This window comes from Musa acuminata, chromosome BXJ2-2, assembly GCF_036884655.1.
Source record: "Musa acuminata AAA Group cultivar baxijiao chromosome BXJ2-2, Cavendish_Baxijiao_AAA, whole genome shotgun sequence".
In the NCBI taxonomy this organism is placed as follows: domain Eukaryota; kingdom Viridiplantae; phylum Streptophyta; class Magnoliopsida; order Zingiberales; family Musaceae; genus Musa; species Musa acuminata.
Window position 1 is genome coordinate 26,246,940 of NC_088339.1, and position 23,545 is coordinate 26,270,484.

The following is a 23,545-nucleotide window of genomic DNA, read 5'->3' on the forward strand; positions in this document are numbered from 1 at the left end:
GAAAATCTGCCCTCCACTAAAATCCAATCTAGTTCTATTAGGAGTTTGTTCTAAAATCAAAAATAAAGAAATTTCAACATTATTAAGTATGAACTTCTATAAGTCAACTGTAAAATGAATATATAACTAAAAATCAATCATCTCATTGGCATATATCAAATACCTAAAGGAGTCCTCCTCCAATAGCAGATGAAGAAGCTTTATTTTATGGGATGAGTTTGTCTTCTCCAAAAAGCAAATGGACACAAATTTGTATCATACTCCTGACAGTGAATGAAGTGGCATCACTTGTGTACTAAAGTGGAAACATGTTCCTCTCAACAATAGATAGAGAAACCATTCAACCACCATATGACTCGCTAATCCCCGAAGGAAATCAATTGACTTACCTACCCTTAGTAGGAAAATAATATTATTTCATACCGGACATATCTATATTGAGATAAAATAATATATTAAAATATTTTCTTCAAACATCATTGATGAAAAATAATATCAATTAGTCTTCAATTGACTTGAACCCTAGTTCAATCAATAAATTAAACTTGATTTAATTAAAACCTAGCTAAATCGATCTCTAATCCTCATTTAACCGGTCTAAAACTATCCTAAACCAATATAATTTAGAACAGATTAGGTTCAATAATCAATTAAATAGATTTGAATAAGTCAAATAAATTTAGAACTATCATCTAAACTAATCAAATTTAATTTGGTTTAATTAAAGTTTAAGCCCAAATTAAACAAAATAAGGGCAATAAGGTATACTACATAATACTAGACTATATTAGGCTAGTCCTGTACATTACACATCGATTGTATATGCATCATGCCAAACTAGTAAAGAAAACACATTTAAGAGGTGTAAACCTATCTTAAATCAAAAAAATTATAATTCATCCATAATCCATAATATAGGACACTAAAAAAGTATTAAAATATCATATGCAGTTTATAATCATTCCCCATATCACTCGATACTTTCATGAAATAAAAAATTAACTCAAAATGACTAACAACAACATATAAATATACGAGAGTAAGAATTAATATAAGCATAAAATTAACCATTTACCATAAGTTCATATTTTCATAAAATTTGAACTTAACAATTCTAAAATTTAAAACATTAGAGATCTTTAACTTTGACAAGACATCAATTCAAATTTGTCGATAATATTTCATTACAAGCAAGTGCACTTGTACAATAACATAACATCATGTTAAACCACTAAAAACTTATCCAAAATCTTCTAGCATCTATTGTTTTAGTCTAAAATTAGCATTTCAGTAAGTGATAACTAACTTGAAAAATTTATATAATAAGGGGAGCTAAAAGCTCAACAAGTAACTAACATGTTCGTGGCAAAGATATGATAGCTCATATAATTTTAATATCAATGTGGAAGTCATGGATACAAGAATCATACATATCATTTCATTAGATATAAGAATCATAAATATCATTTTATTACATAATTAACAAGAAAGCAAAGAGTGACATCTAAGCTACTCTATATCAAGATGTAAGTCATTAACTCAAGAGAAGGGTCATTTGATATTTTCTTTATTTCGTTCATAAAGGAGTAAAGATAATTAAGAACATATCAATGAAGTAAGAATAATTAAGAGCATATCAATGAGGTAAAGAGCATTTATGAGATATCAAGAGAACAAATAAGACTCATAACCTTAAGTGTCATATTTGATGTTTCATTCATTTTATTCATATCCAAAGAGTACATAATAACATATAAACAATTATTTGGATAACTTATCAAAAGAACACAGAGGATGAAGCAAAATAATAACATAATATGATCTATTTATTTTTTAATGACCATTAACACAAATCTTCCACGTTTGAATGAAGCCATTGGAGGCATTATAAGCCCTACACATAACTTTCTTTTTCATTTCTGACAAAATTTCATATTATCCCATAATTATTGAAGTACAAAAAGATATTGTGATATAAGAAAATTAGCATATGAAGCATATGTGAAACAATAAAAGCATATGTGCATATAAAACAATAAAAGGTAAATATAAACTTTTGTATAACTCATTGATAAGAACTAATAACAAGAGATATAAGAGTTTAAAGCAATCAAGCTCAATTGAGGAGAGAATTTTAGTTGAATTCAAATTGAAAAAGATAGAAACAATCATAGATAAATTTGGTAATAAATATATATTGGCAGAATCTCTAAAGCATATTGCATGAGTTTTATGAATAATCAATCATGCTTCAATTTACTCAAAAAGGATTTTATTTGAAAGATATATAAGTTTATTCAAAAAGGATTTTATTTGAAAGATATATAAGTTTGCTTTCAGATGAAGTAAGTTTTGTATAAATTAAACTTCTCAGTAGAGAGTTACAAGTAATTTAGTATAAAAATATCAAAAAAATTATCCCTATTTTGCATAATCTAAGTGATAAAATAAAATAAATATTTGGACAGACATTTATATTCCAAAATTTTCAAATAAGATATTGAAACAAAGATAAATGAGTGCATTTTCTAAAAAATTCAGTTTTACCTAAATCAGAATTCTCTAAAATTCTATATTAGCAAATTTGTAGCTCAAATGAGATTGATACCATTAGCATGATCAAAACTTTACAAAGTACTCATAATTAAGATGAAATAAAGATAAAAGCTATAGGAGGGGTTAGAACACTTGTCATAAAAAAAATTTGATCCTCAAGCTCAAACAAAACTTCTTCTTTTTCTCCTTCAATTCTTTTCCCTTCTCTTCTCTCGTTTGTGTTAGGTTGCAACAAGGTTCTCATGATAAGTTTTTTTTATCCCTTTCTCCTTTAATTACTTAGATTTAGTTAACATAAAATAACAAATGATAAGCATACTTTAAGGGAACTTATGTGTTATTCATGGAAGCATAAGTGACACAGGTTAACTAGTGATGTAAGTACTTCACTTTTTTTTAACTTAATATGATTTTTTTATAAATCATATTCAATTATAATGATTCATAATTAGATTCCTAGCAATAAGCTTTCAATATAAAATTATTTAATATAAGATAATTTTAAATAATTTTTATATTAAAATAAGTAAAAAATTATGAATATAATAAATAATTTAAAAATAAAGGATATTACAGGAGTGGCTAGCTTATGAGTTGAGGCTTTACCTCGGGTTGTGCCTGGTATATTGGTTGGGCCTAGTCTTGGACATAGCTTGTGAGTTATGACATGATCTATGGGTTAGACTTGATTTATTAGTTGATTTAATCCGAATCCCTTAATTTTAAATTATGATATCATGGAATTATAATTAAGTATCTATTTATTAATAATAAGTCATTAAAACATAATGAATAATAACATATTAAAAAGATCAATTATATAAAATTAATATTATTAATCAAATATTATATAAATCTAATAAAAATCAAATATCATGTATTTAAAATAAAATTTAAAAAATACACATGACATGAATAATTTTAACATATTTTAATAAAAAAATAAATTTTAAACTTTTAAAAGGATAAGAGAATATTTTAGAAACTTCATATAGCATGTTTTGATGTAACAATAAAATTTTTAATATTTAAAGAAATAAATAATATTTTAGAATTATATATAATATATTTTAATTTAAAAAATAAATATTTAAATATTTAAAAAAATAAAAAGAAGAAGAAGAAGAAGAAGAAGAGAGCCAAGGTTGCCGGAGTTCACAGGGAAGCACACAAGATTCATCTACAACAGCGACGATGAGACGGTAAGAGAAGAGGAAGCGATGGGTGGAGCGGCGGTGTCACCGAGTGCGTTGGTGTTGAAGGGCCTGCCTCGGCCGCAGGGGAAGCACCTGCGCTTCCAGGAGGAAGACGACTAAGGGCAGTGCTGCCATTGCATTTTGGTTGTCTTTCTGTGACAGTGGCACGATGGATTCCAAATCTGATTTTTTATCCAATTTTGTGATGGCAATATAGGCTACAGATATGGATTTCAAGTAATCGCGTCCCCGACTCCGGCAGGCAACAGATCAGAGGAACAACACGAGCCGAGATTACCCAAACTTTGGCTGGGCCCCACAGGTGTTTTTCCTATAAGACATCCTCCTCTAGCCAATGGGGTGCTCTTTGTCCTCTGAACCTTGTCGGGACTGGGACAGGTAAGGGTTGTCTTCTTTTTCTTTTTATCTTGTTTTATAATAAATAATAATAAACGGGAACATCTTTTTCTGTCCCCTGCCGTACTTGCACGGCTGTTGTCACCTCACGCCCAGCCCGCCCCACCATGACCCACGACAACACAGGTGGTTACCCTCCTCCCTTCCTCCCTCCCATCCTTGTCTTCGGCCTCTGCTTCTCCGAACCCTAACAGACCCGACCGCCTTCTCTCCCTCCGGCCCAATACCCTCGCCCTTCCCTCACTCTCCGCCGCCGCCTCAAGAATCCGTATATCCTCCTCCTTCTCGGCCACCTCCGTCCCAGGCCGTGACCCGAGAATCTCCGATGAGTGGGGGGGAGAAGCCCGAACCGGAGGCCGATCCGCCGTCGGCACCGGATACCCCTATAGACGAGGACGAATGGGGCATCGAACCGGGGGCCGCGGCGAGCATCACCGACGAGTGGGGAGAGAAAGCGGAGCCGGAAGTCGAGGCATCGGCGCAGGCGGATGCTCCCAAGGATGAAGACGAATGGGGGCGAGAGCCAGGGGGAGCGGAATATTTGTCAGGGAACGGAACCCCGGTGCCGTCCGATGATAAGCTTGAGGACTTGAAGCGGTGCCAGGTGGACTCGTTATATGGGACGGAGTTGGGGCTGAGAGCGTCGGTTGAAGATAGGGCCGAGATCCTGGAGCTGATCAACCAACCGGAGGCGTCGAATCCTACTCCGGCACCGACCGAGGCGCCGGAGCTTCTCGATGGAAATTGGATCCTACTGTGAGTTGTTTGGATTTCTGACCTTTGTTCTCCTGTTCCCTTAGAGATTCAGATTCATCAATATGTTGTTAGTCTTAGGAAATCGTCATAGTGGTTGCTTGAATTCACATCAGTTGCATTTGCATAATAAAAAGATTATTTGGAAAATGGATATCAGGTACCTGCTTGAAACTAACTGTTCAAGATTGAACTCAATTTTATATGTCAATATGATATATTTACAGTGTGTAGGTAACATAACAATAGAGTTGAGTAAATGTAGCTTTCTGATATTGGCAATTTATTTGTGTCTATCAGAAGATCTGCTTGTCTGACTTGATGAGTTTTTAGTATTTGATGTAGGATAATCTAAAAGGTGAACCTGAAATTCCTAAGAAGTTTATATGCAACTCGACGAACATTATGGCTAACCAGATTAATGCAAGTGAATACATATATGAACCATGAAAGATCAAAACTAAGCTACTAAACTGAGCTTGGTTGATTGTCACCACTGGATTACCAAAGTTTCAAAATCCATACCAAACAGTAATAATGCTATGATGTCAGAAAGGAGGGGATATGAAGGAAACCATGCTACTTCAGGCTGGAAAATCTTTAGAGATCAATTTCCTGAACCCAACCATGGTGGATGGGTACTGCAGGTGCTGAAGCCAACACAGTGAATAATTTGCTCTAAAGTGATGAAATTCCTATGCATGCATAACACGATATCCATCTCATATTTTATAAACTATATGTTCCATTACATGTTTGGTTTTTTTTCCCAGAAAATTAATTGACAACTTATTGAATCGTGATCCATTAGAGTGTTATTTGTCTCAATATTCAAAAGAAGTAGACTTTTATAATTAAGGCTTGAGGTTGTGCATTCTGCTTTGGCTAATTGTGAGTTACTTTTGATTTGCTTTAGGTACACATCTTTCTCTATGATTTTACCTCTTTTAGCAGTGGGGGTAACACCATTATTGAAAATTAAGAGGATATCTCAAGTTATTGTTAGCAAGACAATTGAAATTGTTAATGCCACAACACTCTCCAGCCCTTTTGCTACTTCCTCTTTTGGTGCTTCTGCTTCTTTTGAAGTTCAAAGTTCAAAGTTCATCCAGAATACAGGTATCCTCATATAGATCACAAGTGGCTTGTCATTGTACCTTTTCTTTCAAATAATTAGTAAGGCTGGGAAGTGATGATTGTCAAGGCTGAGTAGGTGGATTTATAAAATGAGTTGCTACTTCCTTTGATTATAGTGTATTTGTGCACTATAAATGTCCTATTTGGTCTTTTTAAGTCCAGCTACTGAGACTTGTTGTTATTGTCAAGCAAAACACAGACATCGTGTTGGAGTAACACTCACTGGTCAGTTAACAGTTCTACTAGAATAGAAAAGAAGGGCTGACTACACTTATATGGAGTTTGCATATGTGTTTGTGTTAGGTAGGAATTGCTTTCAATGTTGGATTCTTGTAAGGATAGGATTAAGGTTGCACCCTTTTATGTTATGTTTGGATTCCTGGCACTCTGTGGTTTGTGAGAACGTACAAAATTAGTTTTACATTGAAATCGTGCTCCGTATATCAATTTTAGAAAACGAATCCTTTGGTATCCTAATCCTCCCTGGAAGGATAATAAGAGAAGTGTTAAAATAATGAGCTGAAATTTAAAACTGGAAAAACTGTAACTGAAGCGATCCAAGAAAAGAAATTGGGCTATAATGAAAAAAGAAATGGATACTTCTTTCTCCTCTGGTTAGCGTTAACAAACCCACTTATTTTGGCCCCCGGACCCTGAATGTCATCACTTCTCTATATGTTTTCTTTTACCTACGTATTTTCTCTGAGGGTCTTCATACAGAATGTGTGTTATCATCTATCTGAGTGTTTGTTTAAGTTGATAACTTTGTAGTTCTTTCTGTACTTGGGTTGTCTCTGTGTCTTTTGTGAAGTGAAAATACTTGTGTAATGAATGTACTTCTATTTATTTTTTTATTCCATATTGTTATGCTTAGATGTTGCCATTGTCAACTGAATTCTCTGCTTGTTGCCTTTTGTTCGTTTCTGTAACTTGACCATTTTTCCTGTTTCAAATTCACCTTCTTCATGAAAGTTATAAAGATAGAAGCATCTGAGCATGTATAGGTAACGGCAAGGAAGCTCAAACTTGTTCGTAGCTGTGCAGGTCCAGTTCAAGGAAGGAATTTTTCAGCCTCCAGAGATACCCCCCTCCCTGGATCTGCCAGAAAAAGTTGACGTCTTCGGGCATAAGATTGCTTGAAACCTGTACAGCAGACATGGAACCCCTTACAAGAGGCCGCTGCAAACATCGCCTGTTCCATCTCTGGCCAGCCACCTCTCAAAGTCCCACTGCCTGGAAATAGAGCGGCAGCCCGGCTTCTGACAACATACCTCGATAAAGATTTCAGAATCTCGAGAGGTGACGGTGGCTTGTTTGTCCTGGCCAAAGAAGGAAGCCCGTTGCTAGATCAGCTGTCATGAAATCATTGGGAACATAAAGCAATGGTGCCTACCTTCCTGTTCTTTGATAGCATATTTTTGGGAATGGGGACTGCCATCACTCGTATGAACATCGATTTCATCGTCTTGCATGGGATCTGCAGATGTCGATTGGAATAATTCTGCATGTGTGATTTCCTCATCTACTTATCATGCAAATGATCATCGTATGAATTTCTTAATTTTGATTTATCATAGCAATTTCATTGCATTTTGCTTATCAACATTTTGTGACCTCACTCCTGCTATATCAGTGAACTGCTGGAACATTAACATAATGAACCAAATGTTTCGGTTCATATTTAGGTTATCGGAGAAACAATCATGTATGCATGGGTTCTTTGGTATATCAAACATGCTACCATATAATCTTTGTCTACTTGTCTGCAAGGTTCTCGCGAGGGGGAGATAAAAGGCCATTAAAGAAGAGGTGGAATGGGAGCGAAGTAGACCTTCAAGTCAAAGGACACGAGTGTCATCTTCCTATTCTGCACCCACCACTCTTGACATCATCATCATCATCTCAGAAGAACTGCATTGCTGCCCCACAAGTCTCTCAGGTCTCATTCGAAACGCATGCTCCAATCCTTTTCCTATCTTCCATTTGATCGACAGTAAACATCTGTCTTGTCTTCTCTCAAAATTTGAGACTTTTTTTTTTTTTGTTGATAGAGAGACGGCTGCTGTCCATGAACGAAGTTGTTATCTTGATTGGCCGTGAAGTTTTTGCCCATAATAAGGGGATGGGAATGACAAGGTGGGGGGATGAATGACAGGGACCGGTAGGTTCCAAGTCATCTTCGTCATGCAGATCGTGATATAGCCCCATCAGTCATGTCGACTTCATCAGTAAATGCCTACGCTCTCAACCAGGACAGCTCCAATGCCACCAGCAAGCTCATCAACAGAGTTCGTCGATCAGAAGGCTTAACCGTTCGCCCAAAGAGTTGCACTACAATCTTATAGCATTCTTGATATGACCTGTCATAAATACTATCCCACAAGATTTCACTTTCATCTTACCTATTAGAAGCACAAACCCTTCACCAGCAAACTTCAAATCCTATCCATCATCGAATCGACCTGACCAGAGGCGTTGTGAGGATATATATATATATCCGAGTCAATACCAACTCTGTTGCAACATCCTGAAAACTCCTCACAGGACCACCGGTAATGATCGTGCATGGGGCATTCTAGTGATTTTGACCCGTGTGATGTGTGTGATTCGCACAAATATTGATTGGATTGGATATGGTTGGATTGGCTTCGATAAGCATTCACCTATCACCCAACAATTTTTTTGAATAGATTGGTTCATCAGTTCGTATAGCCGAAATATTTCATTTCCATTGCAAAGCATAATAAACATTATGGGAAATCATATTTTCTTATTACCGCACACAAAGTGACCGAAAATGAGGGCGATGCTGATTCGTACACAAAATGCATGCGTGGAAAGATGACCCACAAAAAGAGACGGACATGTCGGTGGTGGACTAAATGGGTTTTGAGAATATATCAAGTGATACCAGTCTTTGGAATTCATTCATGCCACAGAAATTTTCGAAATTCCATAGATTTACTATCATGAAATTAGTTAAAAATTTTCTAAATCTCAAGTAACTCAAGTGTAACTCTCACCCTATCCAGAAGGACTTATAAAATAAAAAAATTAATTAGTTTCGAGAGTATGTAATTTGATAAGTCTTGACGAGTCGATTAAAATATAATATTTAAATAATTTAATAAATATTTAGAAGATAATTAAGAAATAAAAGACTTTGGATAATTTAAAAGATAATCGTAATTTTGATAACGATTGCCCAACCAAGTGTTGAATCATCACTTAACAAGTGTACATATAATTCGTATTACAAACTCATGTTTTTCAAATTGATAATCAAAACTATTTCAAAAATCCATCCAATCTTATGCTAAATGCCTATCGTTGTCACAAAACTTCATCATCTTATCGTAGTCATATCACTCTCATCATTTTCGTTATATTGCTTTGAACATGTTGCTTGTGAACAGGGGAGATGAGACTATAAACATTAATACTTAGTGAATACTCGTAGCAAGGTGGAGTAAGCTATGCTGAGACAGACTCACACGATAGGCAACGATAAGAGATATTTAAAATATTAAAAAATATAAAAAATATTAGATTAAAAAAATAAAAAATAATGATAAAAAAACCCTAAAAAAGAAAAATCATTAAAAGAAAAAAAAAAGGATCGGTTCTGTTGACTAAGATGTTGCAGCCGCACCAGCACCGTGAGTCATCACGGTATGTGACATTACACCCATGGATATGCCCGATCCATTGGGTGTACCTCGCGCCGAGAGGGTAGCAAATCAGCAAGTCCTCTGAAAGTTACGCCCAATCTCGTAATTGTACAGGGCAGCGGGGCGGGCCTTCGATCGTCATCAGACACCTCCCAACCGCAGCCGCAACCCCGTCCCTATCATTAAACAAAGCACGCGTGCGAGAGACGAAGAGACGACATCATCACGTGCACCAACAGAACCCACCCCTGCACGTGCGACGCTCCAATCGTCCACTCTTTCTCCGTCTCTTCGCTTGTCGTGAGTCCATGTTTATCTTCACAAGCTGACCGTCCGATCGACATCAGACGGGCACAGATCGTTCGATGCACAAAACGAGCAAACACAATATACAATGAATGATAAAAGCGTTTTCCGAAGCAATCCAAACTCATTTTATCTCCCCAACGTGTGTTGGAATTCGGAGATTTCAGATTTATGGAGTGATTGTTAGTTGCTTAATATTTACAACAGTAGCAGCGAATACTAACAACCCGATATAAACAGGGGGCGAAAAATCATCCACTCCTTCTCACCCGCGCCACAGCGGCGACCGCTCCTGCACCACCTTCGTCGTCGATTTCCGGTGCCGGAATGCCTTGATCGGGCTCGGGAAGTGCCACCTCCGCCCTTTCCCCCTTTCCCCATCCTCCCCACCGCCTGCGTCTTGCGAACGTCCCGCCGCCACGGACCTCGATCTGCACAGCTTCCCGTCCGCCGGTTCTTCCCTCGCCGGAACCCTCCATAATGCCCGTAATAGCGCCGACCGCTTGCCTCCTCCTGGCCTTGGCAGCGGCGCCACGTCGCTGACTGAAGAGGCCGCGGATCTGGAACTGAGAAACTGGAAGCCGACCGATCGGGACCGCCGGAAGGCCGGTTCGCTCTCGATGAGTCGCGACACGGGTCCCACCGCCCCGATCCCCGCGCCGTCGCCTCCTTGTCCGCTGGATCTGGCAAGCTCGCTGGAGGAGAGGGAGGAGAAGGACGAGGAGGAGGAGGAGTTGGAGGAGGGGAAGCAGCGGCAGGGGCGGACGTTGGCGCAATCCGGGCAGAGGCGGAGGAGACGGTCACGTAGACAGGCGGGGCATACGCCGTAACGGGGCTGGGAGGGATGTTTCCAGCATTTCCAGCCGGTCTCGTCCGCCCCCACCGCCACCTCCTCATTCTCCCCCCACCACAGAACCACCTCCGCCGCCGTCGATTTCCGATAGCCTCTCATCCCCCCGCCGCCCTGTGTCCCTCTCTCTCTCTCTCTCTCTCTCTCTCTCTCTCTCGCTCAAGCACTTGTCTGATGGCAGTGACGTTGAGAGGTTTTTAGGAGGCTTTTGGGTGAGGACTCGAACACCCACTGCCCGTGGTCCTATTTATAGAGGCGGGGCGGTGACCAAGTTGCAAGTGGACCGCGGTTGACGGGAGCGAGATCAGGTTTATTAGCGCGGGTGCCGGCGGACGTGAGGCTCTTCCTCTTCTCTAAACGCCATTTGCCTTTGCTTTTGTTACGAAACTACCACTACCAATATCTGACCGTTAGTTTCTAGTCGGCGGCATCAGAACCATCCATCGATCGATAAAGCCGGATCGGACGTCAGAGATCTCGTTCCGTGCTGCCGCGATGACGTCGGCCACGCTCGGATGGTGGGTCCCAGTGCAAGGTACGGCTTCGGGTGAGCCATGCACGCGTGGGGCCCCCTCAAAACACGAATGGCTTTGAGTGAGTGAATGTGATACGACGTACCGTCGGCGTACGTTTCGTGCCCGCTGGGTGGCACCAGCAGTAGCGACGGGGTCATGGATTGACCCACCCACCCGCCCGTGAAAGCCCGATGGTTCGAACGGAACCTACTTGAGCTGGAAGAACATGTCCGAAGCATCCCTCGACTTACTTTGTGCGCTTCGATTGAACTCCAGTGTGTGTATTTTATCTAAGCACTTGGATAAAGATACCAAGTACATTTTGAGTCCCTCCCATGATGTTTGTTCCCAATCTTAAGACATATCATATCGTTTGACTTACCATGGGTTCTCTACGGGATTCTGTATCGGTTCTTTCTCATCCTAAATAGTGGCATTTTTGTTTGCTTCCTTGTTCGGTCACTGTATCTGTAATGGTGAAGCAATGAAGAATGACATGAATGGTCTCGTGTTACAGGAATGGCCATCTTTTCTTTCATTGGAGGCCACAACATCACTGGCGGGCCACCGAAAGGAAACATTCTTCTTTGCCATCAAGAACTCTTTAGATGAAGAGAAAGAGATGTAACGTCAGGAGCAGCTTTGGATGAATCAGTAGATGGTCCCAACAGCGGTAACTTTGTGGTACATATATGCTGAAGGATCACTGTCCTCTCTTGGACGAACCACGCTGTGGAATGCTTTTGCTCTGTGCTTCTTTCGATCGAATGCAACGAATGGAGATGGGAGATCTAGAAAGCAGAGATTTGATATGACAGGCGTTGACGTAGTTGACGCTAATGTGACACAGTAAAGATGATTCACCGTGGAAGAGCCTTTTGTTTGTGCAGCAGCAGCCGCTGAGCAGCCCATCAGAGAAGATCACGTGGACATGGCTGCATTCATGCGTCAGAAGAAGAAGAAGATGAGAAGAGTCGGGAGTTGCCTGCTCAGCAGAAACAGTAGGTTTCGTGCCCTTGTGGTGATGAAGGAAGGAGCAATCTTTCCCCTTTGTCCTCCCACCACTGCTGTTGCCACTACTACTACTATAGGGGAAGTAGTTGATGAGTTCTGACGTGCGTGCCATATATTCATTCTTATTGCAGATGGCAAGCACAGAGGCTTCGAGCTTCAGTTTGTTTCCATCTTCTTCACTCGTTATCACAATAACTCTACCAATGTAAATGCACAGATAAATAATTAGCATCATCGCCTAAAAGAACTTGTATATAAGATCATATCCGAACAAAGTATACAACTACGAAAGCCTCACAGTTGTCTTGTATAAGGAGTACCGCATGACATTCCAAGTGTGCTGCCATCTTTCTCTTATGTACAACCAAACCGTGACACTTCACTCCTCAAATCAAGAACTAAGAAAAAGAGAGAACAAAAAGGAAAGGTAAAAGAAAAAAGAGAACTTGTAGGCTATAAACACATGCTCAAGGCTTCTGATGCTACTCTATGTTCGATTCACAGTATGGTTAGCCACTAATGTCGAAGGTATGCGGACTTGACGGTGGATTCAAGTGTCAGTGGAGCCACCAAACAGATTCAGAATAGTGTTGCCACCATGCAATTCTTTAGGAACAGGATTTTCTGTATTTTTTTTCTCCATGTCAGGAGAGGTAAGAGATAGAGAGAGACATGCCGACATATCATCTTCGCTAAAGGTGGAACCAGACAGCTTATATAGTCCTCCCTTATCAACCGAAGGATGAAATGACGCAAATATTTCCTTCTTCAATGACTGCTTCTTACCACCCAGAGATAGTTCAAGATCTGGGGTATCAGGCTCTTGTGAGGCCTCATCGTCCCGAGAAATGAAGTACCCGAAGTTCTCCACCACATTGTTCCTAAGAGGGCATGCATCCACCGGAAAGAAGCTCCTTTCAGTGCATCTTAAGCTCTCAGTCATCACAATGCCATAGTTGACACCATATCTTTGCTGTTGTTCATGTAAGTAGCTAGTCACAAATGGTTGTACCTTAAATGGTGATCTACCATCGATACTTTGATCTCTATGACTACCGGTACCATGTCCTTCGCTGTAATGTTTCATCCTTTTGTGTTCTAGGTCATCTTCTGAACAGAAATAACCTGCTTTCTCCTGCCAAGTATTTGCTCCATCGGTGCTCTGTGATGCTTCACCATATGTGGCTGAGCAAGTGTGTGCACGTTTCATATTAGGCTTTGATCCCCAGCTCAGGCAATCAATTTTCATTATATTGTCCTTAGTCCCAAATTCTATCACTGAGCATTCTTTCTCTTTAATCTTTCTTGTCCCTCCATTATCTGCTTTTTGAACAAGATAAAACATCAATAAGTATATATAAATATATATTTTATATGATGGATAAGACAAGAACTACCTAAAATATTTAGTAAAGAAAAATAACCTTGTCCAAAAGAAGAAGCTGAATATCCAAGCAATGATCCACTAAGGCTATGTCGTACACTATTTGCATGAATACGGGGAATCTTTCCAGCAACAGCAACATCATCCAAGTTCCCCTGCAAGCATACTGAATGCTCTTAACTTGTGATGTCATTTTGAGCAAAAATATAAAAAAGAACAGACATCATCGGGTGAAAACAGATTTCAAAATCATTAGTGGGATAAATAACTTGTACTAAATCATTTTATAGAAAAATATATTCATCATGAATCAGGTATTTGACATGTTTAGGATGCAAGAAATGTAATGCAGTAACAATATTACTAATACATAATTCTAATATAATATTTGTAAAATGCAAAGAAAAAGTGATCGCAAGTTACTCATGGCTGTGATGATACAACAACAGTGGGCCGCATTAAACATGCAAAGCATGATGCCAAAGCAGTGTACCAGCACATGATTTGCATAATCACTAGAAAGTGTGCTTCGATCTTTTCAAACTTTTGGGTTGCCTACTCTTCAGACTGTTAGCGAATGTGCAAATTGATTTCTTGCCAAGAACTTTGAATAACCTGAAATTGATTATATATATATATATATATATATATTTCACAATCAGGTACAATGGTAAAGTTGCTTCTTTACTATTCTTACGATCTTCAAGACCAGGGTTAGAGTCATGAAAACAACTTTAAGGTTGCGTACATTGATCATCCCTATACCTGAGAGCCTCATGCACTACGTACAAACCTTTAGGACGAAAAACTTATCAATAAGAAACTAACCAACAAAGTCTTGTATGGACAAGGATATGATAGTCAAATTTAGACTTCAAACCATGGTCTAATTTGGAAGAAAAAAGTAGCCAGAAAAAGAAAAATATATTCGTTAACTAATTTACGCAGAGTAGAAAATGACAAAGGTCATGTTGTTAGAAAGAAAAAGTGACACTTCCACCATTTTCTATATCCATAGTTTGATAAGATCGGAGTATCTGACATGCATCAGAAATGAATTGACCAGGTGGAAACATGAATCCAGGCAACACAGCCCTCAAATGTAAGATCACTAGTTTGTTGGGACAAAATGATTTCCACTTCCACCATTCTTCACACCTACAGGTTGATAGGGTCACAGTAACTGAAATGCTGATAGGCATTAGAAATGAATTCACCAGTGAGCACATGAGTCGAGAGTCGAGAGTCGAGAGTCGAGAGTCGAGACAACACCACCTTCAAGTGTTAAGTGTAAATTTACACGAATATATCCCATTATTTTACATGGATTAATAGTTTATGTTATTTTAGAAGAAAGAACATGGTGCTTCCACCTTTATTCTCAAGGAAAAAAAGTTTTATAAAGTCAAGCATGAAGGGATACCGTATGATAACAAAAGATACAATTAAATTAATAGTTACTGCATAATCAATACATCATAACTAATCACATGGTGTTTCTACCTCTCTACCTTTTCTTACAAAAAGAGGTGATGATATGTATGCATGCAGCACAGAATCTGACATTCACAAAAGATATACACAGCAATTTAATATCATCTAAATTGAACTAAGTGGCATACATCTCAAGAAGATATCACACAAAATAAACATACAGTTCTTATATGTAAATATGTCCCATAAACAGCAATGAAAAAATAATGTGCAAAATGGCCATAGAACGTATTCTTGTAAAGGAAAACAGTACCAGGTTGGTTTCATTGCTTTTTACCGCTGGACATATCTCATTAAGATCAAAAGAGTAGATCCTGGGACACAAATCTGAATTATGATTTGAAAGTTCACCACTCTCTTTTTCACCTGCTGCCTTGTATAAAAAGCTCTGTGTCTTGCAGATATCATCACGGCCAGAGGTGCTGGGCCCAGATGATTCATTTCCCCTTGAAAATTCTTTTGGTGGATACTTCTGGGAATCATGTTTCTGAAAGGAAGATAATTCACCAGTATGAGAAGGCGATAATTCTTGAACAGTGGGATCTGTGATTATCGTTGATTCACAGAGCTCCTGCAAATCAGTGTGAGGCTTTAAGGAGTCTGATTTCCTTCCTCTGAAGATACCCCAAAGAAAAAATAACATGTTCCAACCTAAAAAGAATACAGAACATATTGTAAATGAGATAATATCTCTAAGATATGCTTAGAATGCATAGATCAATACTGTTTGGAAATTTTGTGAAAAAGAAAACAAAAAGCCTTGCACTTGCACATAAGCAGAAAATTTATGCTTATAAGCATATTATTTCTTACGTTGCGAACTCTCGGGTAGCATACTTGAAGGAAATATAAGAAGCTCCACCTCGCTGATGTTCCCTTTGAGGGCTAAATCATTTTCTATTGCAGCTTCCAACACCTTCCGGTAAGATCTTTCGTAACTGTAAGATAAACAAGAACAAGTCAGTTTATGATACATAATTCATCTCAAAAGTAATATGAATTTCACCGCGACCCCAAACCTCTCAGAATCTTTAGCAAAAAAATATAGTGCAATATTAAATTCTTTAGGATTGATTTCCTGAAACTGCAACGGCCACAAGCTAACCCGAGGAACTTCCTCTAATTGGATTTTGCATGGAAACTGGCACACTACTTCATGCACTTTCGGTGATGCAAACATTGACAAGTGGGCTTGAATTCCATCAACAATTTCGGTAATTGTTCCAATTTTTAAAATCTCAAAAGCACCCCTGCAAATCAAATAGATATATGTTATATTTCAACAGCTAAAAAGAAACAGAGAAAAAAGAATTTACTCTTAAATACACAATTTAAATTAAGAAGTTTTTGAGTAAACTATCATACTGCCATATGCATTCCTGCTCTGGGATTATAACTGATCTAGAGATAGTCGCAAGTAGAGAAGGGTGATGAGGCAAAGACTGAGTCGACGGTTTCTCATTCAACTTGTCAAAATTTGTAGGATTGACATTCAAGTCCCCTACTCCAGAATTACATAAAGATTTGGTTGAATGTTCTGTTTGCCCCGTGTTAGCTGCACTATCTGTTTTGCTATAGTCGGTGTCAGAGCTTCTCAGGATCACTTTTCCATCAGGTGCTCCTTCTAAAGGAAAGTTCTTCTGACAAATTGAACTCTTCAAAGAACTTCTGGAAGAACCTTCAGAATTTACATGGTTGCTTAACAATCTACACTCAGACTGATCAACTATTCTACTTTTGTTGTTCCTTGACATTGCAGCTTTGGCCACATCTTTCCACCTATTTCTCTTGCTAGTTCCATCGATTAAACTCACATCAGCAGAAGGCTTTGCAGAATATAAAGTAAGCTTGTCAATTTGGTGGCACTGAGTAGCATAGCTTGCTTTTGTTAATTTACCAGAACATAATGCACTCTTGCCTCCTGAAATTGTGAGCCTTGATGTGTTGGGGATACTCTTCGTTTTATCTTTCGAATGAGCTTGATGCCAAGACTCTGCAAAAGAAGACACACTGCTTGTAACTCCACCAGCATCATTATATGATCTATTGTTAGCACCAGAATTTGCGTGAACAGGTTCCTCATTGACAAATTTACCCCTCTTTCGATTCTCGGAATCAAAGATCCCATAACTTTTACATTTCAATGATGGCTGCCGCTGCTTCACTTCTTTATACTCTAACAAGGCGATAAAAAAAAAATTCAGTACCAAAAATGTAAAAAAATATAATCATTAGCCAATTAAATATTGTCAAATATTAAAGGCCTCTAACAGAAGGACTGTTTACCTGCATCATTTTCTCTATTCAATCCTTTGCTAGTTCCAAGGATGCTAGGCTCAAGGTTCTTACTTGAGTTTCTGTTAAGTAGTGCAACCTTCATACCCAGATCTGGCAGAGACTTCCTCCCTACGTGTGGACTAGCAAATGGGTGATCAAGAACAAAGGAGCTCTTTCTTTCTGTTACATTTCTTTCTTTCTTTGGTTTAAGACTTCCAGGGTCCTCATCCTGTGGTGACTTGATTGATTGATAATTGTCAGATGATTGGAAGTTGTGATGGCCTGAGCTAATATTGTTGAATGAAGCAGATTTGTTGATAGTTTCCACCAAGGATTGATATTGTGTGTTTCTTGGTGTAGACTCTTTAGCTAGATTTTGGGGAACACCTTCAGCCAAATGCTCAACTTTTGGTTCCACATTCTTCTTGAAAGAAACTTGTTTTGAGGCAGACCCACCTCAAAGAAATAACCAACACATGTAAATATTAGTTTTCCAAAAATAAGCAAGAGACATCTGTGATAATCTAAATAATATGAAACATGAAATCTTACCCTTGGAAGGAAAAAGTTTTTCTTTAACAATTGAAGAGCTATAGCCAAGGGAAGGCGATTGAGAAGAGGTCCAGGAACTCTTTGCATACTGACTTCCAAGTGATGAAGCCATATTGGTTCGCTTTACTTCAGCTGTATGAAAGTTTTTAGATGAATTTTCATGAGCGAAGGCACTACATATTCTAGGACTTGCTGCTTTCAAAGCTTCATCAGCTGTTTCAGAAACCTTCTTGACCATTGGTGAAGCTAGATCCATTTGGTATGTGTGCCTTTTACCAGTTCCCATTGGATTTTGCATTTCTTTACTGGATCCACATGCTTCAGGGTCAGTTGGCTTGGTGTTCAAGTTTGCTAAATTCTCAGGGTTCATGGACATCCCAATATTCTCGCCTTTCTTATTCAAGCATTGTACATTTGATTTTCCAGAAAATGTCTCAGTTTTATCCAGCCTTTTCATCTCAAGTTCCTCCTTCATCTGACATTCTTCACATAGCCAATCTCCTTCAGGAATTTTGTCCAACATAATCCTCATGCAGTAACTAAGAAAACAATTGCTTAGTATGTGTGAGAAATCCAAATTACGTAACATACAATTACGAATATAGCATTGAGAACAAAATATACTTACGTATGTTCTGCACCATCGATGCATCTACTGCAAGTAGCAAGAAGCTCCTCCCGGCCAGTGTCTCCACATATATCACATACTTTTACCTATATCATAGCACACAAATGTATAGCCAGCATAAATGAGAAAATGACTAGAGACCACAAGAGATACAGATATGATGCTAGACCAATGGAATCAAATATCAATTTTGCATATGGATAGAAGACACAACAGGAACGTAATTATTGAAACCAAATAACAAAGCCATAAATGAAATGGATTGTCAGCACAAAAGCTAACTAGATCTTTGCTAAACAACAATGAAGACAAGAAATTGGCATCAACTTCATAGTTTTAGCAAAAGTCCTTATGACTGCAAGTTGCATAGAAGCAAATGTTGCATCCTCCTGAATAACTTGGTGTTTAACTTGAAGAAAAATCACAGAAGCACTTACGTCATACAACATGCAATCTGATTCAGAAACTTGACCATGAAGAAGTGACTGCTGTGGTTTTCCAGACTCGTGCAAATTGCATTCAGAACTGCCAAAGCCAGAAGCAGATTCAAAGCATCCATCTTCATTCATGAATTTTCCAGAAGATATGTCACGTCTGATCCGAATTGCTTTGCTAGCTTCATTGTTTGGGAGCATAATAGTCTTTGGCGCATGATCACTACCAGCAGCTGGCAGTCCTTGATATGAGGATTTATCGTCAACTATCAAGCGCTTACAAGGTTCTTCCAGAACTTGGCATGGTGGATATGCTTCCATATCTTTGGAGCCAGCATTATGACTAGAAATATGCTCACTTTGAGAATGGAAATCTATATTTGGTTGTGGAGAAATATTCTTTCTTGTGGAAGCCTCTGTAAGGTCAGACTTGTTATGAAGGCCTAGACTGTCACTCTTCTTACAAAATGATTCTCCAGGGAATGTACTGAGCTTCCCTGAGTTACCACAGCCTGTATCCATAAAACCACCATCATATTCACAAGTAGCTTCAACTTGAATCAGCACTTCAGTTTCTTTGGCATCTAATTTACATGTTGATACTGAACTACATGGTGTATCTCTCATGTCCAGTTTCAAATTATCATTTATAAGTAACGGATTGGAATCTCGGCCTCCAGTAATGCATGAATCGTTATTCCCATGACTTCCTGGCACATACTGCTCTCTAGCTGATGCACCATTTTCAAAATCAGGTCTGCAAAAGCTGCATGATGTTCCATTACCAAGACTAGCAGTGCCATTTCGAAGAACCTTATCTTCCTTGACTGCTTCAACAGTTGAAACCTTTAGGGGTATATCAATGTCTTCATAAGTATCATATGCAGTAGACTTTCTTACTGTTTTGCTATCTGCATTTTCAGAATATGAATCATGACTTGAACTTCCACTCAACAAATTGCTTGTTTCACTAGCTGCAATTTGCAGATCATTACAAGATCCACATTTGGCACCAACAAAAGAACAACTATCTGCTTCTTTCCTTTCAAAGATATTATCAGAGGATCCACAATCACCATCTGACTCCATTGCTGCGGCAATCCGATGCATACAAGAGGAGCAAGTAGCAGAGCAAACATTACATGTACCAGATTTCACATTCATATCACCTACAAATATAATTTTGTTTTGGTCTGTAAATTTGCCCTATCACACACAACATGAAAGCCATCGGTCACAAATATTATACCAAAAAAGTAGATGGATAAAGGCAAATGAACCTTATAAGGTTAAAAATTAAAAGTAATTGACACGTTACAGGAATTAGCATTGAGAATTTCCGCAGACAACAAAAGAACAAGTGCATGGATAAATTAAGATATGGGAGCAACTCAAAGTTTGCAGTTTAATTAGGCACAAATTTCATTGAACAGAAACTATCCAAATATAATTCTGGTTCAGGCAGATGGAGTCCTAGCTATTTCCATGATTCATCTGATAAATAAGATAAGCAATTCTATATCAAGCATGCTTTGAGAGAACCAAAAGTCAAGCACTTGAGACTTTGTTTAGATTGTTTCTTCGATGCAACTATCTCGATTTATCATGTTTAAATTTATCATCTCATTTTTGGATACTGTTTCAGTTTGAGAAGTCAAATATAAACAGTGTTCGTAACCAGAAATATTTTAATTTCATTTATGCCACTGTTCTAGTTCATCTATTTTTGCAATTTCTGCCACCCTGTTACTTCTTAATAATTAATACAACCTGCTCATTTGGGTCATCTTACTTGACATCATATGAGCTAAAAGGACAGATGCAGTGCATATAAATGTAGTCTAAATGCCTTAAGCAACATGACACGTGCGCCAAAGATCTATGGACAATAATATCTCAAACACTTTCGGAAAATGCAACTTAAGCATGACTGTTTAATCCATATTAAATAACATAAACAAAATGGGCAGAAAAAGTAGAGTTTGAGGTATAAGGGCTGCTAAATATGGCTTGATCCTAATTGCTCAACACAGAGTTTCATCATTAAGCACATTACAGAAAAAATGTGACTCGGCACAACTGCATGACAATTAAACACTCAAAAAATGCATTAAATTAAAGTGAAAGAAATAATCTTCATGGAAATACCTACCTACCTTTATGCCTTTCCCTAACTTCAAAATCTTGCATCACCTTTTTCAAATCCCTCGACTTCCACTCCAAAATATAATGAATGCTGTACTTGATATACTTTAACATTATTTGATATCTATAATTACTATAGAACAAAAGACCAAAACTAACTTGAGACATAATTTTCAGCCACTATGTTACCCTATTTTAGTGTCAGATAAGTTAGGATACCCTTCAAACGTGAAGTTTTATCTTGCTTCTAAGTTTTCCTACCTCATAATTACTTTAGGTACTCAAATCTATTATATTCCTTTTTTTCAATCTTGATTTCTGGGAAATATGTTCTTACCAAAAAGTTCCCAACAGAGTAATTCAACTAACTGTAACTCCAAGCGTTAGCCAGCATCAATGAGCATCATGATGAGGAGAAGAATATGACAAATAATTCATTGCCAAGAAAAAAAAAAAAAGTACTACTTGGAAGTAAAACCAAAGAGGGGCATATTTTCAGTGCAAACAGGGAAATTTCTTTTATCTGGGGAAGGTTCTTACCAAAACCATCACCTGACGTTCACTATCTGACTCGTCCAAAGATCCCTGGCCCCGTGAACGGCTTTGGAACACTGATGCCATGTAAAAACGAAATCAGAGTGCGCATCAGCCTTCCACGTCAAAGATACAGTAGCAAGAGCAAAGAGAACATGGCGAAACATAGCAAGAAATATAAAAAATATACACCAGCCGATCATGAATCCAAAATTACAATACAATAACTTCATATAGCAAACTAATTTAGCATAAATGCGAAGATGCACGAGCAAAACGAAAAAGAAAACGGTGCACGCCGTGATGAAATGAAGAGCAAAGCCCTGAATTTAAAAAATAAAAAAAAATCAGAATTTGCCAGATCATATTAAACAAAAGCAGCATTTTATAAAACATCTTTCTCTAAGACAACGTAATAAATTTTGAATATTTTCATCAATAAAATCCAGTCGTAGTCGCGAGAACTAAGTAGTCATCATAACCAAAATGAGGAAGAGTAAAAAAGAACATCAGCAGCGCACACCAAAGACGATCTTTTGAGTCTACGCACAACAATAAAATGTCTAATCTGCGAGGCGCACTCACCAACACAAAAATATCAATTTCATCTAATAAAGGAGACGTCCTTACATGCCTACGGCTCAGCGATGGTCCCATCGAGACCGTACAGCTCCATCAGGCACCGCTCCGACCATTTCCTCATCCTAGTACCTCTGATCGGGCTACCATCAAGGACGCCGTTTGCGCTCCACCACCGGGACGAGGGTGTCAAGCCGAACAAGTCCAAGAGATATAGAGATCCGGACGAGGAACAAGGAAGCAAGGGACCGCAATCGGATCGCCGCTGGGGCTCTCTTGGGCCGTCCCGGTGTGCCTCAACGCGCTTCGAACTCCATTCGATCTAAGCCGAGGGTTTCTTCTCGTGGAATCGATGGCGGATGGACCAACAGGAAACGAACAGGAGAAGAAGAGAGGGGGAGAAGGGAAGGCGAAAGAGAGCGAAACAGGCACAGGAGTGAGGGCCCGTCTGTCATCCAAATTTAGAATACAAAACCAAAAGTGTTTTTCGTATTTAAAATCCCCAAGATACTTTCGCACGTACGAGCGAGCGCGCGGTGCCTCACACGTGTGCGCACGCCGTCAACCGACCCGATGATTACACGTGGAAGGCGCGGATGTAAGTGGACCGCGTGGGGCCGTGGCGATGGGGCCCATTTGCATATCCGAGCCGTCCGGGTGTGGGGAAGCCTTTGACGAGACAGACGGTACAGATCGGTCTTGCGGGAGTTGTGGGTCCGACTCCGGGAATGGAACGGGTAGAGAAAAGAGTGACGCAAATGGGTATGAAAATTATTCTCTTTTTCAGGCTGAGCGCACGACGTGCGCTCTCGAAGCTTCCGCCAGGGCGATACGTGGCGGACGGTGGACACGGTGTCGGAGCAGAACGCTGGGCCGTGTACGGATCGCACCGGAGGATCAGGGCCGCCCAATCACCGCGGTGTCGTCTGCGTGTGGGGAGAGACATGCGTTACGTGATCGATCCATCTCACCGTTGAGTGGGGGGGTGAGGCAAGCATAGCCAAGTAAACCAGTTATGAGTTCCGCTGTTGTCTTGTCTTTGAGCAGCCAAGTCAAATACGATGTCGGAATGGTAATATCATTCCAAACCCGGATACAAGTTT

At 38.9% G+C, this 23,545-nt stretch overlaps 2 protein-coding genes, 1 long non-coding RNA gene and 1 pseudogene across 7 annotated transcripts; 2 read left to right on the top strand and 2 right to left on the bottom strand.

Annotated features, from left to right (window-relative positions):
• The first annotated feature begins 4,283 nt into the window (after positions 1 to 4,283).
• Positions 4,284 to 7,342, top strand: LOC135605636 (probable plastid-lipid-associated protein 3, chloroplastic; annotated as a pseudogene).
• An 80-nt stretch (positions 7,343 to 7,422) lies between these two features.
• On the top strand, positions 7,423 to 8,460 carry LOC135605637 (uncharacterized). Its single transcript, XR_010484476.1, has 3 exons — positions 7,423 to 7,566; positions 7,830 to 7,998; positions 8,111 to 8,460. It is a non-coding gene; the product is annotated as an uncharacterized LOC135605637 (long non-coding RNA).
• A 1,665-nt stretch (positions 8,461 to 10,125) lies between these two features.
• On the bottom strand, positions 10,126 to 11,098 carry LOC103976352 (uncharacterized). The gene has a single exon (XM_009391548.3). The coding sequence runs from the start codon at positions 10,986 to 10,988 to the stop codon at positions 10,302 to 10,304; it is 687 nt and encodes a 228-aa protein (XP_009389823.2). The 5' UTR covers positions 10,989 to 11,098; the 3' UTR covers positions 10,126 to 10,301.
• Positions 11,099 to 12,635: 1,537 nt separating this feature from the next.
• On the bottom strand, positions 12,636 to 22,890 carry LOC103975917 (ASI1-immunoprecipitated protein 2). 5 transcript variants are annotated; one of them, XM_065095965.1, is made up of 13 exons: positions 22,494 to 22,890; positions 21,870 to 21,940; positions 19,188 to 20,390; positions 18,751 to 18,836; positions 18,123 to 18,661; positions 17,580 to 18,026; positions 17,389 to 17,460; positions 16,659 to 17,286; positions 16,313 to 16,543; positions 16,107 to 16,231; positions 15,547 to 15,944; positions 13,840 to 13,954; positions 12,636 to 13,735 (listed from the first exon to the last, which is right to left on the bottom strand). In XM_065095965.1, exons 2-13 carry the CDS (start codon positions 21,876 to 21,878, stop codon positions 12,966 to 12,968), a joined length of 4,623 nt encoding a protein of 1,540 aa, XP_064952037.1. In that variant the 5' UTR covers positions 21,879 to 21,940; positions 22,494 to 22,890; the 3' UTR covers positions 12,636 to 12,965. The 5 variants fall into 5 exon arrangements, with proteins under 5 accessions (XP_064952037.1, XP_009389330.2, XP_018678063.2 ...); XM_009391055.3 differs by having other exon boundaries at positions 17,389 to 17,469; XM_018822518.2 differs by having other exon boundaries at positions 16,659 to 17,460.
• Positions 22,891 to 23,545: the final 655 nt, after the last annotated feature.

Bases quoted from the DNA above. Each gene is read 5' to 3' on its own strand.
- LOC103976352 (XM_009391548.3), bottom strand. From the start codon at position 10,988: ATGAGAGGCTATCGGAAATCGACGGCGGCGGAGGTGGTTCTGTGGTGG.
- LOC103975917 (XM_009391053.3), bottom strand. The intron at 16,232-16,312 runs GTTTGGGGTCGC...TTTATCTTACAG, and splicing joins TTTGCTAAAGATTCTGAGAG to TTACGAAAGATCTTACCGGA. The intron at 15,945-16,106 runs GTAAGAAATAAT...TATTCTTTTTAG, and splicing joins GCTACCCGAGAGTTCGCAAC to GTTGGAACATGTTATTTTTT.